Source organism: Amphiura filiformis, chromosome 8 (assembly GCF_039555335.1).
Source record: "Amphiura filiformis chromosome 8, Afil_fr2py, whole genome shotgun sequence".
In the NCBI taxonomy this organism is placed as follows: domain Eukaryota; kingdom Metazoa; phylum Echinodermata; class Ophiuroidea; order Amphilepidida; family Amphiuridae; genus Amphiura; species Amphiura filiformis.
In genome coordinates, this window is record NC_092635.1 from 29983111 (window position 1) to 29998907 (window position 15797).

Below are 15797 nucleotides of genomic sequence, written 5' to 3' on the forward strand. Positions count from 1 at the left end.
CAGGAAGGAGGTACTTTTCCGTCCCATCTTTGTCACATCAAAATGGACTCAGTTGCTACGAATACTGACAAAGAGGAGTCGACACATGTATCGCCTCAGTATGATAGCAGCGAAGAGTGGGAAATTGGTCTTGGAAATCTGATCATTGACCTAGACGCTGATTTGGAAAAGGACCGACAAGATGGCAGTGGTGCAGGAGGCAGTAATGGCGGTGGTGGAACCTCGGTTGATTCCAGTCCCTTGAGAATTGGCAAAATGAAGATAAAAGGAAAGTGAGTACAAATACTGCAGTGACTCCCACTGGTAAGGGGTCGTTGGAGGGCGCTTACCTCGTAAACAAGACAATAGTTTGCTTAGTAACGATGAAAGTTGCATGTCATCTGGACGTGCTTCACCAGCAGCAATGGTGAAAGAGGAGAAAGTCTCAAAAGGCAGTGGGCGTAGTGTGAATAGTGGAAGTAGTGTGAATGCTAGCGGTGGCCCACCACATAAGCCTGAGTTGAGTGCTACAGGAAAACACATAGATCGGAATATGAACAACAGTACCAAAGGATCTATATCACTGTCTTGTGCAGGGGATAGTATAGGCCTACACCATGGGAAATATAGTACCACTAGTGTACAATCACAGGAAAAGGACACACCAGCTATGGATAATAATATATGTAGGATTAAACCTGTGGATCATAAAAATCAGACTAATGTGTGCAAGAAAGAGAAGGAAACAGCCAGCAGTGGTGTTGGTGGGAGGACGAAGAAAGAAGAGAAAGAAGGAAAGGAGCCGACAGGGAAGAAAGGTGGTGATGGCGGTGCAAAAAAATATGGTGGAAAGAAGAGAGGCGAAAAGGTAAGAATTTGTTTAGCACTTTAAATCATCACTTGGGACACCCTGTAGTATAAATTCAACTCAAATACCTATGATTCAACAGAATTTGAGAACCAGATACAACAAAAAAGTTGGGACATTTTAGTGATTTGTTTTCTTACTTTTCTATGCACTGTAGGGTCCAAGTATTAATCATAAATTGAAAGGAAAAAATAGAGGTCATGAAAAGTTATTTCAACTGAAAAGTGTCTTTTGAAAGACAACATTTTGGGTTATTTTGTTTATGGTCCTTTCAATTTTGTTGTGTTCATAATCACCTGTTGAGTGTGTTTGCAGATCACCCATTAACTGGTGGAAAAAGTAATCTTATTATCATTGCCAGAACAGTGGGAAATCAATGGCCTATTATCTGCTATTGCATTCAAGCCCAAGATCAAAGATAATTATTGGGCTGACAAAGGTCTCTTTCCTGTTAGGAATATTGATACAGTACTTGGCCTTAGACCACATAATCCAGGCTTATTTTCACCTCAAAGAAGTGTGAAGGACCTACTTAAGGTTACACAAAGAGACGTATAAAAAACGTATAAAAGACGTATAAAGTTGTTCTCTAAAACAGAGTTTTCTCAGTAATCAAATATCGCAGCGAGTGAAATGTTGGTGCATTGGATGTAGCTTAACATTTTTGTGTGTGTTATATACAAATTATTAGAATAAATTTGAAAATCCTTCGTTTAAAGCATTTTTACCCACCATGTTCACAAGATCAAAAACACGCTCCATGAGGTTTTTTTCAAATGTGCCCTCCGTATAACTCCCCACCGCGCGATCGTTTTCTTCTCTTACGTATTGTATTACAACCCGCTCAACGAAACACTGTTGCCATGGGGAAGAACCAAATACAGTACCGATTAAATTTTAAAAGCCCGTTTTGGGGGAAATTTTGGAGAATTTGCTTGAGAAAAAGCTGGTTTGTGAAATTATCGATATCTTGATTACTGAGACGTTAATTTAGACATCTGAATACCTACATTATTTCTCAACATTCTGCCAATTGCTATTCCATTTGATTTTCACTCCAAATTGAAGCTAGTTTTGCAAAAACGAGGTTTTCCTCCATCAGTTCGTTCAAAATTTCAGCGCCGACATGCGTGTTTATTCTAAGAGCCATAATGCGGACGCGATTGTAATCATGTAAATTATTGCATCCAATTATAGTTATCATCCGCTTTGAGAACAGTCAATTGCGTAAGTTGATCTATGGCCGAGTGGATAGAGCGTTGGACTGGGAAACTAGTATGAACTATTTTTGTGGGTTCGAGTCTCCGTGTGGCTGAATTTTCTTTCTTTTTTCTCTTTTCTCATTTTTACTTCCTTTCTTTCCTCTTTTCTTTCTCCCTTTCTTTTTTCATTTCTTTTTTTTTCATTTCTTTCTTTCTTTCTTTCTTTCTTTTTCGTTCATTTTCTTTCTCTCTCTTTCTTTCTCTTTTTTTTTTTTCTTTATTCTTTCTTGCTCCTTTCTTTTTAGTTTTATTTGATTGATTCGCTGAGTGCTGTGAATCGTGATTGATTGTTTTTCACTTTATATAATTCAGAAATTTGTAGGCCTGCTAAGTCTGTTTTGTTGATTTTCATCCCAAATTCGATTTACAAATAATTGCTTTTTGATATTTTTGTTGTTGCCTACCCTTACATTGTAATCAGGGGAATAGCAGCATTGATTTCATCAAAGATATCAAGGCTATAAATTCAAAATCAACACATTTTCCAGGGCATAGCTTGACGAAGTTACCCCAATCAATTTTAAAATTTATAAAATCCTTGTGAAAATTGCGGCGGCTTGTGCCACCCCGGCATCCGAGCTCCGGGCACGAGCTAAGCCAAGTTTCATAGCCTGTTCATGTCTTGACCGTGGATCGATATTCTATTGTAAGTAGGCCTACGTCCCCGGTACGCTTGTTCATTTTCTGCATGACTGTTTCTGTTATGAACTTACGCCCCTCTGAAATCAAGCGCATGAAAAACTCTCGGCTAACCTTAACACTGTAATTCTAGTTTCCTTACTTTCTCTGAAATCTATAAACGTCAATACTTGTGTGACTGTGAAGTTGTGCCACAAAGAGCAGTGACATATAGTTTTGAAACAAGGAAGGGGGAAGAAATCAAAATAATTGAAAAGCACTAAATGTTAAAATATTCATAAATAAATAATACAATGTCATGAAATTTTAGTTGACGTAAAAACATGTTGGCCCCTATATTGTTTTATATGCAATGTGTGTTGTTTTAAAATTTGATACATTTTGTGTTTGAAGTTAGGATGCTCCCATCTATATAGGACCCCATACAAATCCAGAAAATATTTTTGTTCGGAGGGGGGGGGGTGCAGACAAAAGATGATTGACCTCTTTGCCATGGAATGCAGTAGGTAAGCCTACAGTATAATTGAGGAAATAGGGAGTAGTCTACCTGCCTAGGAAGTTGACTTGTTCATTATCTGCAGACAGATCTGGATGGAAGGTCATCGCCAGTTTTTGGCACAATTCTCTGTGGCCACACATATAATGCTGTGACCTGATTTATTCATGAAAAGGTACATGTATCAAGATTTCATGACCTATTTTATTGTTTCCTGCTGCATTGATTCCAATATCTGTGATTGAATGGACATTTCAAGGGCAAAGAGCCAGAACTAGCTATGTCCATTTGTTTTCTCAATTACATGTTACCATAGACCATTAATGGTCTATGATGTTACTCACTTCAGCAAATGTATGGATAACATTATGCCCTCCGTAATAAATGCAATACTTTGGCCATTGGCTTATATTAAATTATATGCATGGTCACTTGAACAGTTAGTTAGATGCAAGATGCAAGTGACCATGCATAAACCCCAAAGCATTTATGAAGGGCAGTTAACCGTCCATTGACCATTTGTTACCGAAATGAGTAACATGTAATTGAGAAAACCAATGGACATGGCTAGTTCTGGCTGAAGCCCTCGATATCATGATGATTATCGGAAATGATGCACATGACTGATCATGAACATGAACAAAATGAGAAAATATTCGGTTACTCATTATTTTCATTCAATATTTTTAGTGTTTCTGATATGGCCCAATGGCTCTTGACTACGAGTATGACATACATTTATTCACCCATACATCCTTAAATACATTTGTATACTATAATACATTTTCATTCTTGTTCAAAAATGTGAGACATAAACAAATTGATTTTATGTATGGAAGCAAAAATGACAGTCTGTGTTCTGTTACTATTCGACCATGGAATGCAAAACACCTGTAGACATGAAAATGGCAACTCATGACAACATTGTACAAGTAACATAACCTGTTGATTGGCCAACAAGCCAGGCAGGTACACAGGCAATACACCCCCAGTCCCCCAGTTATGATAGACTCGTCATGTTGAAGCATAGGTTGAAGAAAGAACCTAGCCCAGGGGCTGGCATACATAGGAGACAGAGAGCGCAAGCTTTAACATTTTTATTCAGGTATTGCTAGTAACTATTTGCTCTGCAGATCAATGTAGCTGATAGCATTGCAAGCCATTTCTCATTGCATTTAGGATCAGATAGGGTTGACTTCAAAAGGTAGATGATGTCTGATGATAAAGGCATGCTTTTGTTACGAAGTAGTTGAGAGTGTGTGTATGGTCAATCATGAGAGAGAAAGATTATGGTCAATTTGGCTTCAGTCATGAAGTTACCAGTATATGTAGGCCTATAGCCTAGGCTATAGTATTACTACATTGTATTACAACAATTATTTTTATAGAGCTTTACACCCTTAGTGCTTAATCAATTTTAGGCTCCAGAAAATTTGGAGTAAGTCTGGTGTTTAATTTTCATCCATTTAACACCTCATTTTGTCTTTTTGTAATTTTGTCATTGTTATTTCCCCTAGTGCTAAATATTGTTTAGGCATTCATATATATGGCCTATAACCCACATGGGAAGCATATAGGTGATTGAAATAAAGATGTCCCTTTTGGAATTAAGGGATCTAAAATGAGCGTTTATTGCGTTTCGACAGTATTTTTTGTGGCACATGAGAGCACATCAGACCTATCGAATTGTACTCTGAATATGAAGCATGTCTTTCTGATATCAAATAACTTTCATTTTTTGAAAATCACAATATAATACAAATTTTATGACAAATTATAAAAATTTGATATTTTTCGAATTTTTGATATATAACAGTCCTAGAAGTAAATTATATAAATCTAATGATATATTCTTAAAGTGTATGTAGCAGGGAGGAAAAGCCGACGGTCAATTGAAAATTTTGACCTTTCATATATGGATTTTTTTCCCAAAAAGACCTAATTTTTTTTGGTGTTTTGGGAAAAAAAATCCATATCTTCAATACGAAAGGTCAAAATTTTCAATTGATCGTCGGCTTTTCAACCCATCTACATACACTTTAAGTATAAATGATCAGATTGATAAAGTTTACTTCAAGTACTGTTAAATATCAAAAATATCAATTTTAATGATTTGCCATAAAATGTGTATTAAATTGCAATTTCAAAAATCAAAATTATTTGATATCAGAATGACATTCTTCGTTTTTCAGAATGCAATTCGATATGTCTGATGTGCTCTAAGGTCCCACAATAAATACTGTCTAAACGTTCATACCCCAGCCCTTAAACAAAGAGTAGCCCATTTTGCAGCACACACTGTACTACCTTGGCAATTATCAACCATGGAATGTGGAAAGAAAATTAATGAGGCATTGCATGACTGAGTCTGTGATAAATAAGTTTATTGATTACAATAGTTAAATGGTTATTTATTGAGACAAGCATACTTGTGACAAGTCCTTCAGCCCACTTGATGCTTTTCTTGTTTGTTTGTCTGTATGCTGGAATGAAAAATCCATTTATGATATTTTGTGTATGTATGGTAAATCAGCACTTATCAGGGGATAATTCACATTAATTGTAGTACACCCATCCTGTTGCTTATGCAATTGGGTAATTTTTAAGCCTATCAGCCTCTTGAAACTGCTTTTGAAAAAATGTATGTTGGGGTAGATAAAGAATCAATTGATTTTATAGACTGGATTGATTAGCAATTGATTAGCATTGATAACGTCGATGATATTACTTTAGAATGTAGGCCTTAAACATTTCAAATTGGTTCATATTGTAGAGAGAAAAGATTCATTTTTGTTAACGTCTACTTTTGATTACATGAAGGAATAACCCTACTTTTGCACACCTACTGAAATGAACTGGTGACTTGCATGAAGGTTTAGTGACTTGAGAATTGCTTTGTTGTGTTGACTAGGGGGAACCAATTTCATTCACATGAATATGCTTTATTGCGTTCTCTAGGGAACCAATTTCATTCACAAAATCTGAAAATTTGTATGGTTTGTGTCTTATTGAAATAGCAAAAAAGGAGGGTTCAAACTTATCGGATCGGATTGTATCTGCCCAATATTTTAGATATCGGTATCTGATCGGTTATTGGTAATTTTTTTTTTATTCAAAAAAATTGTTTGTTTTCGGAGACTTTGAAGAACCACTGGGCTTATTCTGAAGTGCTAAGATCATTCACGGTTAATTTGAAAAAAAAATGGGGAAAAAATTACGATAAAATTACAGTTTGTTATCCTTAATATGCAAACCATTATAAATGCATGGAAAACTGATGGATCGGATATCGGCCAATATTATAATATCGGATATTGGATGCCAATCGGTTGAGCCCTAAGGCTGAGTTCACATAGAAGTATACGGTATTCGCTATACGAAATACGCTCATTCGATCAGACTGAGTTCATAAAGGAGTATATTATGTGAACTCAGCCTGATCGAATGAGCGTATTTCGTATAGCGAATAGCGTGTATGTCAGTTTACCCATTTTCTTCGTCTTAACAAATGCTTGTAACTTTACTTCTTGAGGTCACATTGCATTCAATGAGGTGGCATAATGTGCAGAATTAATGAATTTGCCCACATATGGTTTAGGTTTTTAAAATTTGGACGGTATACGCTGCACTAAAATCGAACACGCGCGATTCCCACTATACTATACTATACGCAGGTATACGGCCTTTTCGAATAGCTCTTATGTGACCCGGTACTATGAAATTACCTTGCTTGATTTAATCTATACGCGTGCACCTGCAAAACGTGCATCGTATACCCGAATAGTATACTTCTATGCGATCGTAGCCTTATGTGACCCGGTACTATGAAATTGCCTTGCTCGATTGAACTATATACGAGTGCACCTGTAAAACGTGCACCGTATAGCCGAATAGTATACTTCTATGTGAACGCAGCCTAAATAAGACTGGAGCATTCATTTATTCTTATGGATGGTGAGTGGCAGGATTGCTTCAAACCTTGCAAGAAATTTCAAACTAGAGATCAAACATTGTTCATTCAATAAAATGATGGTTTATTATAAACCTCAAATATCAAGGCTTTTTTCTCTAGATTATTTTAAGGCTCAATTTCCAACAAAAAAAGCACTCCACTCAAAGAAAGGCACTTCCCTTGAAAAGTAGAATGAGGTGAAAATATCCAAGGGCTACTACTTCATATTGGAGAGTGACCAATTCAATGAAAGTCAATAGGGTTTTATTGTGTTGGAATTTATCAATAGAAACACAATGTTATGTTTGATCATTGGATCTTGTGACAGGTGTTTGCAAAGTATTTATGTTTTAGAAATGGTTTCTTTGAATGTAATTTGCATAAGCTTATTTGGCCAAGAGCTCTCTTCTTTTAGGCTGTAATTTTCCAAATCATTTGTACTTTTCTTTACACCATGTGGTAACTTCCTTGTGTGTGCACTCAGATTGGCATACAGTGATTCTGTACTGCTCATGTGACTTCTTCATGCTTTAGGTACACATCAATACTGTACATCAATAAGAAAGCCAGTTTGCAATTCCAGAATCATGATGCATTATGGGTAATATTTGCCAATTTTTTTGGAGTTAAAAACACAAGGAGGCTGCAGTGCGTTTGCAATGGCGGCGAACTTTGCACTTCCTTCAAAAACATATTTTTGTAAAACATTTATTCCTACATACATGTATGTTAATATTTCCTGTGAAATACAAGTTTATACAAATTTCCTGTGAAGACCAAACTGTCAGCGAAATTCAAGTCTGTATATATATCAAAGCTCCCGCATGCATTCACTTTTCTTAGCACATAAAAAAAAAAGCATTCCGCATTTGTTTTTGAAACTGCCAAGGGCTAGTATGAGACATAGCTATCATGTTTGCATGCTTTTTGGTACACATTGATTGTACATGTGTACAAATGAATTGAACAGGCATGCTATACCATAATGATGACATAATCAAGTCCATTACTTTATGTGGAACCTTCAACATCCTCTACTATGGTTTAATATTGTGCTGCAATAAGTTACTGAAATGGAATATTGTTTTCTGATGTACATATCCAGTTGAAAGAACTTCAGCCATGCCATGTTTACGTAATTAGTACGTCATAGAGCGTGTTTCTACAGGCGCACCGCTAAGTTACCGCTAAATGGATAACGCTATCTTACCGTTATCTTACCGTTTAACCTGCTGTTTCCACAGACAGGTTTTTGCCGTTAGCGTGTTCATACCGTTTAATCTGAATGACAAACATGTTTTAAAAGTGTATTTTGTCCGGTAGTATGGCCAGAATATTGCATCGTAAGCCTAGAATTAATGCTAGAATGGATTGTTTAATGGTTGATTATTGCTAAATAATCACTTTTTTTTGTTATATTTTGCAAATCAAGAGGAAAGTTTTACATTTCACACAGTTTTTCACTATTTTGTAGCATTTACAAATTTCCGTGAGCAAACCCCGAATTCCGTGAGTTTTTCTGTTTTTTCGTATCACGGATAAATTGTGGCTTTACATAATAGTTTGGACTTGTTATGTTGCCCAGGCTGTTATTAACGTTTTTGTCATGTCGTCTGTCCAATTAACATGTTGATTAACAGCCATTTTGCTGAATAATCGGCAAGTTACCGCTTAGGTCTGTTTCCACAGAAAATCTACCCGCTTCGTCAACGGCAAAAACCTACTCTAACGAGGTTTCCGTTGGCGATGAAAAGGCGTTGCAAAAAGGCGTTGGAGGCTGTTTCCACAGGAGTGATTAACGGTTCCATACCGTTTCCAAAGCGGTATTTGGCTCTGTAGAAACACGCTCATAGAACCTCTATTTCCTCATGTGTGGATCCTATGCAAATTTCCTCATTGTTTCCATCTCATCTGACCAGCACATCTTCATCCAATCAATCATATTAATTTTAAGCTAAACAAGTTTTATAACAAAATCAATTTATTGAAGGGTTGTATCTGATTATTTCATGCTCTGTTTGCTATCTTTTTGATACATTGAGGCCTACCATTAATAAAGCAATACATTTCCAATTAAAGGGGCATGGTCCTGATTTATGTCATGTTCTGTTACTGTGGTTACATTGAGGCCATACCATTAAAATAATATGTGATGCGATCAAGCAAAATCAATTTTACTGAGGTACATACAATGTACATGTAGTGAGAAAAATATGAGTTTTTTCTTTATGCCAAAATCACAGTTTCGATGAAGAAAACCCAGGAGAGAGATCAGGCTGTTGATCGGGTCTGGTCACACCCAGTAGAGTCCCATTGTTTACATCATAGACTCTAGAAAGTAACTACAGTCTATCAGCGTGTTTCTACTGAGCAGACGGTTGCGGGTTAATTCGAGTGAATTCGGGGTGATGCAAGGAATACGCGGTAACGGCCCCAGTAGAAACAGATCGGGTGAAGGTTAATGCGCGGTAATGCGAGTGAATCCGTCAACCACCTATTGAGGTGGTTAATAGTGGTTATCTGCGTATACGTTCGCAGTAGAAACAGTACGGGTGACGATTTTGCGGGTGACACCGAAGTTAGCCTATCACAATACAGTGTGAGCATTCAAAATTTGACCTTGAAAGGTCACAAAAACTATTTGCTGGACTTCCGCCTTCCCCACTAAATATGTGGGTAGTGAATTGTTACCCTGCATTAACAGCGCAGTAGAAACGACCCAGTGAATGCGAGAGGATTGAAATGCGGGTGAAGGTGAATTCGCGGTAATGCGAGGTGCTCAGTATAAACACGCTGTATGTTTACATGGTATTGGTAAATTAGATTTGGAATTCATGGTTATTTTTCATAATTTCCCTAGCTTTGGCAGACACCATGCCCTAATAAAACCTGCACCCATCCTTGTTGAAGTTATAAAGATAAAATGATATGGGATAGGCATATTTATAAAGATATTTGCCAACAAATATGTCACAACATAACAACAAGCAACATAAGAGAAGAACATAATGCATACAAAAATTATATTATGTACTGATACTAGCTATAAATTTTAGTGTCGTATTTCCTTTCAAAATTCAATCAAATTGATATCTAGGTAAAATACCTCAGGTGAAATATATGTTATGTCATGCATGTTAAGAAGCAATTGGATCCGTTGACAATGAAAATTCACCGCAGTGTGAAATTTACATAGCAACAGAGCTGCATGTAAACAAAGTATACCTGGACTTGTTTGTAAATAAGCAATCATATTGCATGAATAGTTGACAAGAATGCTAAAACTGCTAATCATCAATCCCGGAGTATTCAACAGATTGACAGAAATTGTGTATACAACTTATACAACAAGATACGTAAAAGCACATTTTCTGCAATTTTGATTTTTTTTTTGACGATGCATGAAACTTGTTTATAGACAATTTCATGTTACCAGAGCAGAGATACATATGTAGAGTCATCCGTCTTTCTACTCCTGATCAGTCGATATAAAAGTTCAGCTCATTGCTGCTCATCAAGTTAAAAAAAGGTTATAAAATCAGGGACTTCTATTTTCTGTAACTATGAGGTGTACAACATTTGAACTTGGCAAGCACATCACATCTTTTGGCCCTCCAATTTGGACACAACGATTCTACAAATGTTACACATGGTCCCTGTGATATATCAAGTTAAGCTTAACTCTGCTGCATGTCTCCTGAATCTAAAAGAGACTTGAACACTTCAAACTAGAGCAAGCAGCAAGGCTGGTAAGTGTAGATTGCTGGCTAGTTTTCAATATTGTGAGGCCTCCATTCAAAATGGGTTCAACCCTTCTGAATGCTCGCTTTTTCTAGGTACTTTGCTCCAACTTGTTTTTCAGGAAGCTGACTCTTATTTAGTATGGTTACGCTAGGGAAGCCGGGACTGGCTGCTAGGCTGAGGCTTTCAGCAGTTTGCTCTGTTCAGGGATATGGATGGCTGATGCCTTGCCGCTATTAGTACTATGAGGAGGTCAAACGTGGTTCATACGAGTTCAGTGTTGACATGATAGCTCACATAAATAGTGCATGCCTATTCATTTCCACGTGTGGTATTATTTTGGCTAGAGATTTTAAAAAGTTGCATTCTTTGTTGTTTTATACGGTACTTATTAAAGCAAAGACCCTATAACACATACATTCAAATTTTTGAATGGTTCCAGTTGAAAATTCAGTTTCAAAATAACTTGGCTAACACAAGTGTCAGTCTTTTCATTCTCAATATAAAAATTCTTCCTTTCAACTTATGATACAAATCAAATTTTGAAAGATTCAAAGCTCAATATGTATATCTGATTCTTCATCTGATCATCTTGTACTAATGCCACTTTGTTTACTTAAGTTTATTCATACATTGTTTGGTTATAGAATACCCTACCATTTATTCCATTTACCGATTATATCCACAGTTTGTTCCTAAAGATATTAAAACCCCACAGTGAATTCTTAAGGAATTTCAAATATTTCACAGACCTGTGGAAATGTGCACACATGAACAATGTAGACCTGAAGAAATAATGTGGCTTCAAATAACAGAATATCAAAACTACAAAAAAGGTGACAGTTTAACTAGAACTAATTATTTCTCTATGTACAGTCTAGTCAATGATCATTATTGTGTAATTACAGAATAATAATATGTGCAAACAAGAATCACAATAACAGTATTCAGGAAGGAAAATGAAACCTATAAACCCAGGAACCTAACAAACAAACTGACCTTCCCATAATTTCCCAATCTTTATGTTCAATGTTGGTGAAAGGGCTTGTGGGATTCATGATGAGGAGTGTGGTTTGGTTGTGAAGTGTTATGAAACTATTTAGAATACTCAGAACAAAACACCAAAGTTAACTGATAAAAAAAATGTTCTTGCTAGACAATGTTAACTGTGCAATAAGAGAAATAAATGTGCAAATTGCAGCTTGTATTCGCCCATCGCACAGTTCCTCCAATTATGTGAGGAGAGCGTTGATCTGGCAGCATAACCTGGGCAGTATATATGAATGGGAATTGTACCAGTCATATAACAATTTTAAAACATTGTAATTCTTGCTTTCATGCATGTATTGCCAGTTTGAGACTTTCCTTCCTTGGATATGGCAGATCCGTGCCAATAGGCGAGTATAGGAAATAATTGTTTGGAGATTGACTTTTGGTACATGGTGTTACAAGTTAAAAGCACAAGACACTAATTTTGATTACAGCGGTACTAATGTCCCTGATTAAAAGCAGAAAATCAATAACGATATCAGATTTAATTTTGTGATCAGATTTATAATTTATGGCTTGTTGATTTATGATTGGTATCATTCATGTTTCACATTCCACACTATCTTCTGCTTTTGCTTTAAAACGATGTTGCAAATGTAATCATTAAACTGAAATTGTTGTCAATTTTAATGTGATATTGATGAATTACACATTTTGGATATGTGGTGTTCCCAGAGAAGCAGTCATTCAGTAGAAATGATTGGCATAAATTTTATATAGATCAGTAGAGAGAATAGTTAGAGTGTCAGATTAGATCATTTGAACTATGGATCATGACAAAAGGCAATTTACTTCATGAACTATTATACATAGATGGGGCTACAGATTAGTATACCATAAAAATTGCATTGACTGTGGTTTGGTTAGCTAGAATTGTTAATCAAATGGATTCAATACTATTTAGTAATTATTGTTCCCAACCAAAAACACCTCAGACTGTATTAAGCATGATATTTTCACGGCACTTTAATTTGCCGCTTTGGAAGGACATGTTTCTGCGATGTGATTTTTGTTTGCGAATTTGTACTTTTCAATATAGATCTACGATGTAGGCCTATAGAAGAAAAATATTTGCAGGCGTGAACATTTCGGGCATAACCGCACTCCCGAAATTTGCCAAAATTTTTGTGCATGCAAAGATTTCTTGCTTGACAATATATTTATTCTAAAGTACCACACAGACTGTTTGAAAACACATTGTATAGTGTAATTGTACAAACAATGTTCTCTAAAGGACATTCACACCAACAATAGGGCAACCATAATACAGGGTGTAAATAACCTTGGTTCCTTTGTTAAAGATTGGTGGCCTGAGGCAATGGACATTTTACTAGCATACATAATTACATCTTCTTGGAGCTTGAAAACTAAGCTTGAAAACCCGAGGTGCTGATTCCTCCTTCCTATCACAAACCCTAGCAGGCACATACGCAGGGGGATTGGAACGGTCCAAATTATGAGGAAAAGTCCACTTTTCACAAAATCACCCCCCCCCCAAAAAATCCACTTTTCAAAATCAGCACCCCACCCCCAAAAAATCCTGCGTACAGGTACAGGCCTGGACGTACTAGTGTACTCGTGTCATCTTTATGGATCAAGTTATTCAAGTATGACATACTGGTAAACAATTTACAAATTACAATGTAGTCAATTTCCAACTTGTTTGTTTGTTTGTTTGTTTCTTCTTTTGTCTTCTGCCCACTAGATTTTGTTGCCAAAACAACAAACACTGCTGCCTTTTATTCATAATCTACAGTGTGAAAAGACACTTTGGTTTCAAATTTACACAATTGTCATACAGTGTCCAACAATTGATTACATGGATGTTTCTTGCATTGTGAACTTGATTGTGTTGAAAAATGAATAAGGACGTTTATGGATCAGCAGTTCCAGCAGGGGCAGGATGTCCCAAGATTTATGCACTGCAAAATGATCCATAAATTATCAAAAACTCGTTTTAAAGCTATTTTGTTTTGAAATAAGTATGCATATTTTAAAATGTAATGCCATGCAAAAGCATAAATGAGCCCTGTTTGTGAGATTTTAATCTTTTTGTTTTATAGCAAGGTTACCACTGGATCATTAGAGTTATGAAAGCAAACACATTTTGACCTTTCATTAATTATGTTTTCTCTGTAATTGAACACAGGTGATTATATCAACAAGTCCCAATGTCAAGATATTCATAATTAAGCCAAAGAATGCGCTATATTAAAATTGAATTATTCATAATCACCAACTTCCTAATTTCATCATAGAAACACACATTTTCAAGTTAGTATTCCTGTTAAAGTGGTAAACCCTTACTACAAAATAATTCATGAAACTCAAATATTCTGCAACTAATTGCATCATTCCCAATGAGAATTTAAATATAGACATGAACTGCATTCTGCATTAAATTTCCATGATTTTTCAATTGTCAGACTTCATTTTACATATTGATTAGATTACAAATTTATACACCTTTTGTACTTCTTATTTGATAACAAAAAGAGGACATTTTCAGTGACCCTGCATATTTTCTAATATCTTTTCTAATTGGCTATGTGGTTCTAGGAGTGTGCATCAATATCAATATTATTCTCTGTTTTAATACTATTCTTTGTTTCCTTTTGTTCACAGGCTTCTGTCAGTAATTCTATAGCAGTTGGAACCAGTGATGCAGGAACATTAACAGAACCAGAATGTTTAGGACCATGTGAACCAGGAACTTCCGTTAACTTGGAAGGAATAGTGTGGCATGAAACTGATCAAGGTACGTACGGCTCATTATTGTCCGAATAACATTAAAGGAGGATTTCGTGATCCCAGCATCCTCTTTCTAGGACATTTTCCAGTAGAAATCCACGAAAAAAGCTTATTCCCAAAATTTGAGTTGATTCCGATTTTGTGTTTGCGAGGTATGCAGGCCACTGTTGTAATTTCGTTCTGGTATACCAGAACGAAATTAAAATTTGACGATATTTTTACTAAACGAATTAATCTGCAAGAAATATTTTGTACATAAACATTATGTAGCAAGAGGTTTCCAGTGATATAAAAATCTCAACTTTTTTTGAGAAAAGTGGGGGGATGATGCTGTGGATCACGAAATGCCCTTTTAATTACTGACACATAAATACAGGTGAAATGCAGACCTGTTCATAATTTGTTGCCAATTTTATGCTGAGAAGGCAGTCAAAATGAGCAGTGATGTATCCTGCAGTTCTATAAAAATATAAAAATTTGATTCAGTTGCAATTCCGTGTCAAAATTATTTGCCAATCATTTGAGCGGTGAAGTGCTACATGAAGCATGTCCTGATTCTAGCTTGGTTGTAGTGTATGTGGATATTTCCAGTAAACCACAGTTCAATCATCTTTACCAAACTGTGACCAATTGTGCATTTGGCATTTATCATGATTATACCATATTTGAAATATAGTGTAAAAAACACATTCAATTGAATGCAAATATATTTAGTTCTGCTTTAGCGATATTATTGAATGAAAATATCATAAATCTGCTTATGTTTTTTGCCATTCCTTTTCCTGGATTAAGATAAACATATCCTGCCTCATTTGATGATCAGAATATTCCTTTATATTTTTCACCCTTTAAAAGGACAAATCACACAATCAAAAAATATGAAAGGAGCTCTTGTATTGAAAGACATAATATACTACATGGTGTTTCTGCCTTTGATGTAGGCTAATACTAAAGTTCTTTCAACATAATTATAAGCTGGATGTATGGTTAAAAAGGGCATTTCGTGATCCACAGCCTCATCCCCCCACTTTTCTCAAAAAAAGTTGAGATTTTTATATC

General features: G+C 35.9%; 1 protein-coding gene across 1 annotated transcript in view; it reads left to right on the forward strand.

Annotated features, from left to right (window-relative positions):
* The first annotated feature begins 247 nt into the window (after nucleotides 1–247).
* LOC140158928 (uncharacterized) overlaps nucleotides 248–15797 on the forward strand; it is a 31536-nt gene continuing 15986 nt past the window's right edge. Inside the window, 2 exon segments of the mRNA XM_072182204.1 lie at nucleotides 248–847; nucleotides 14613–14745. Of these exon segments, the coding sequence (XP_072038305.1) occupies nucleotides 374–847; nucleotides 14613–14745 (607 nt within the window). The 5' untranslated portion in view covers nucleotides 248–373.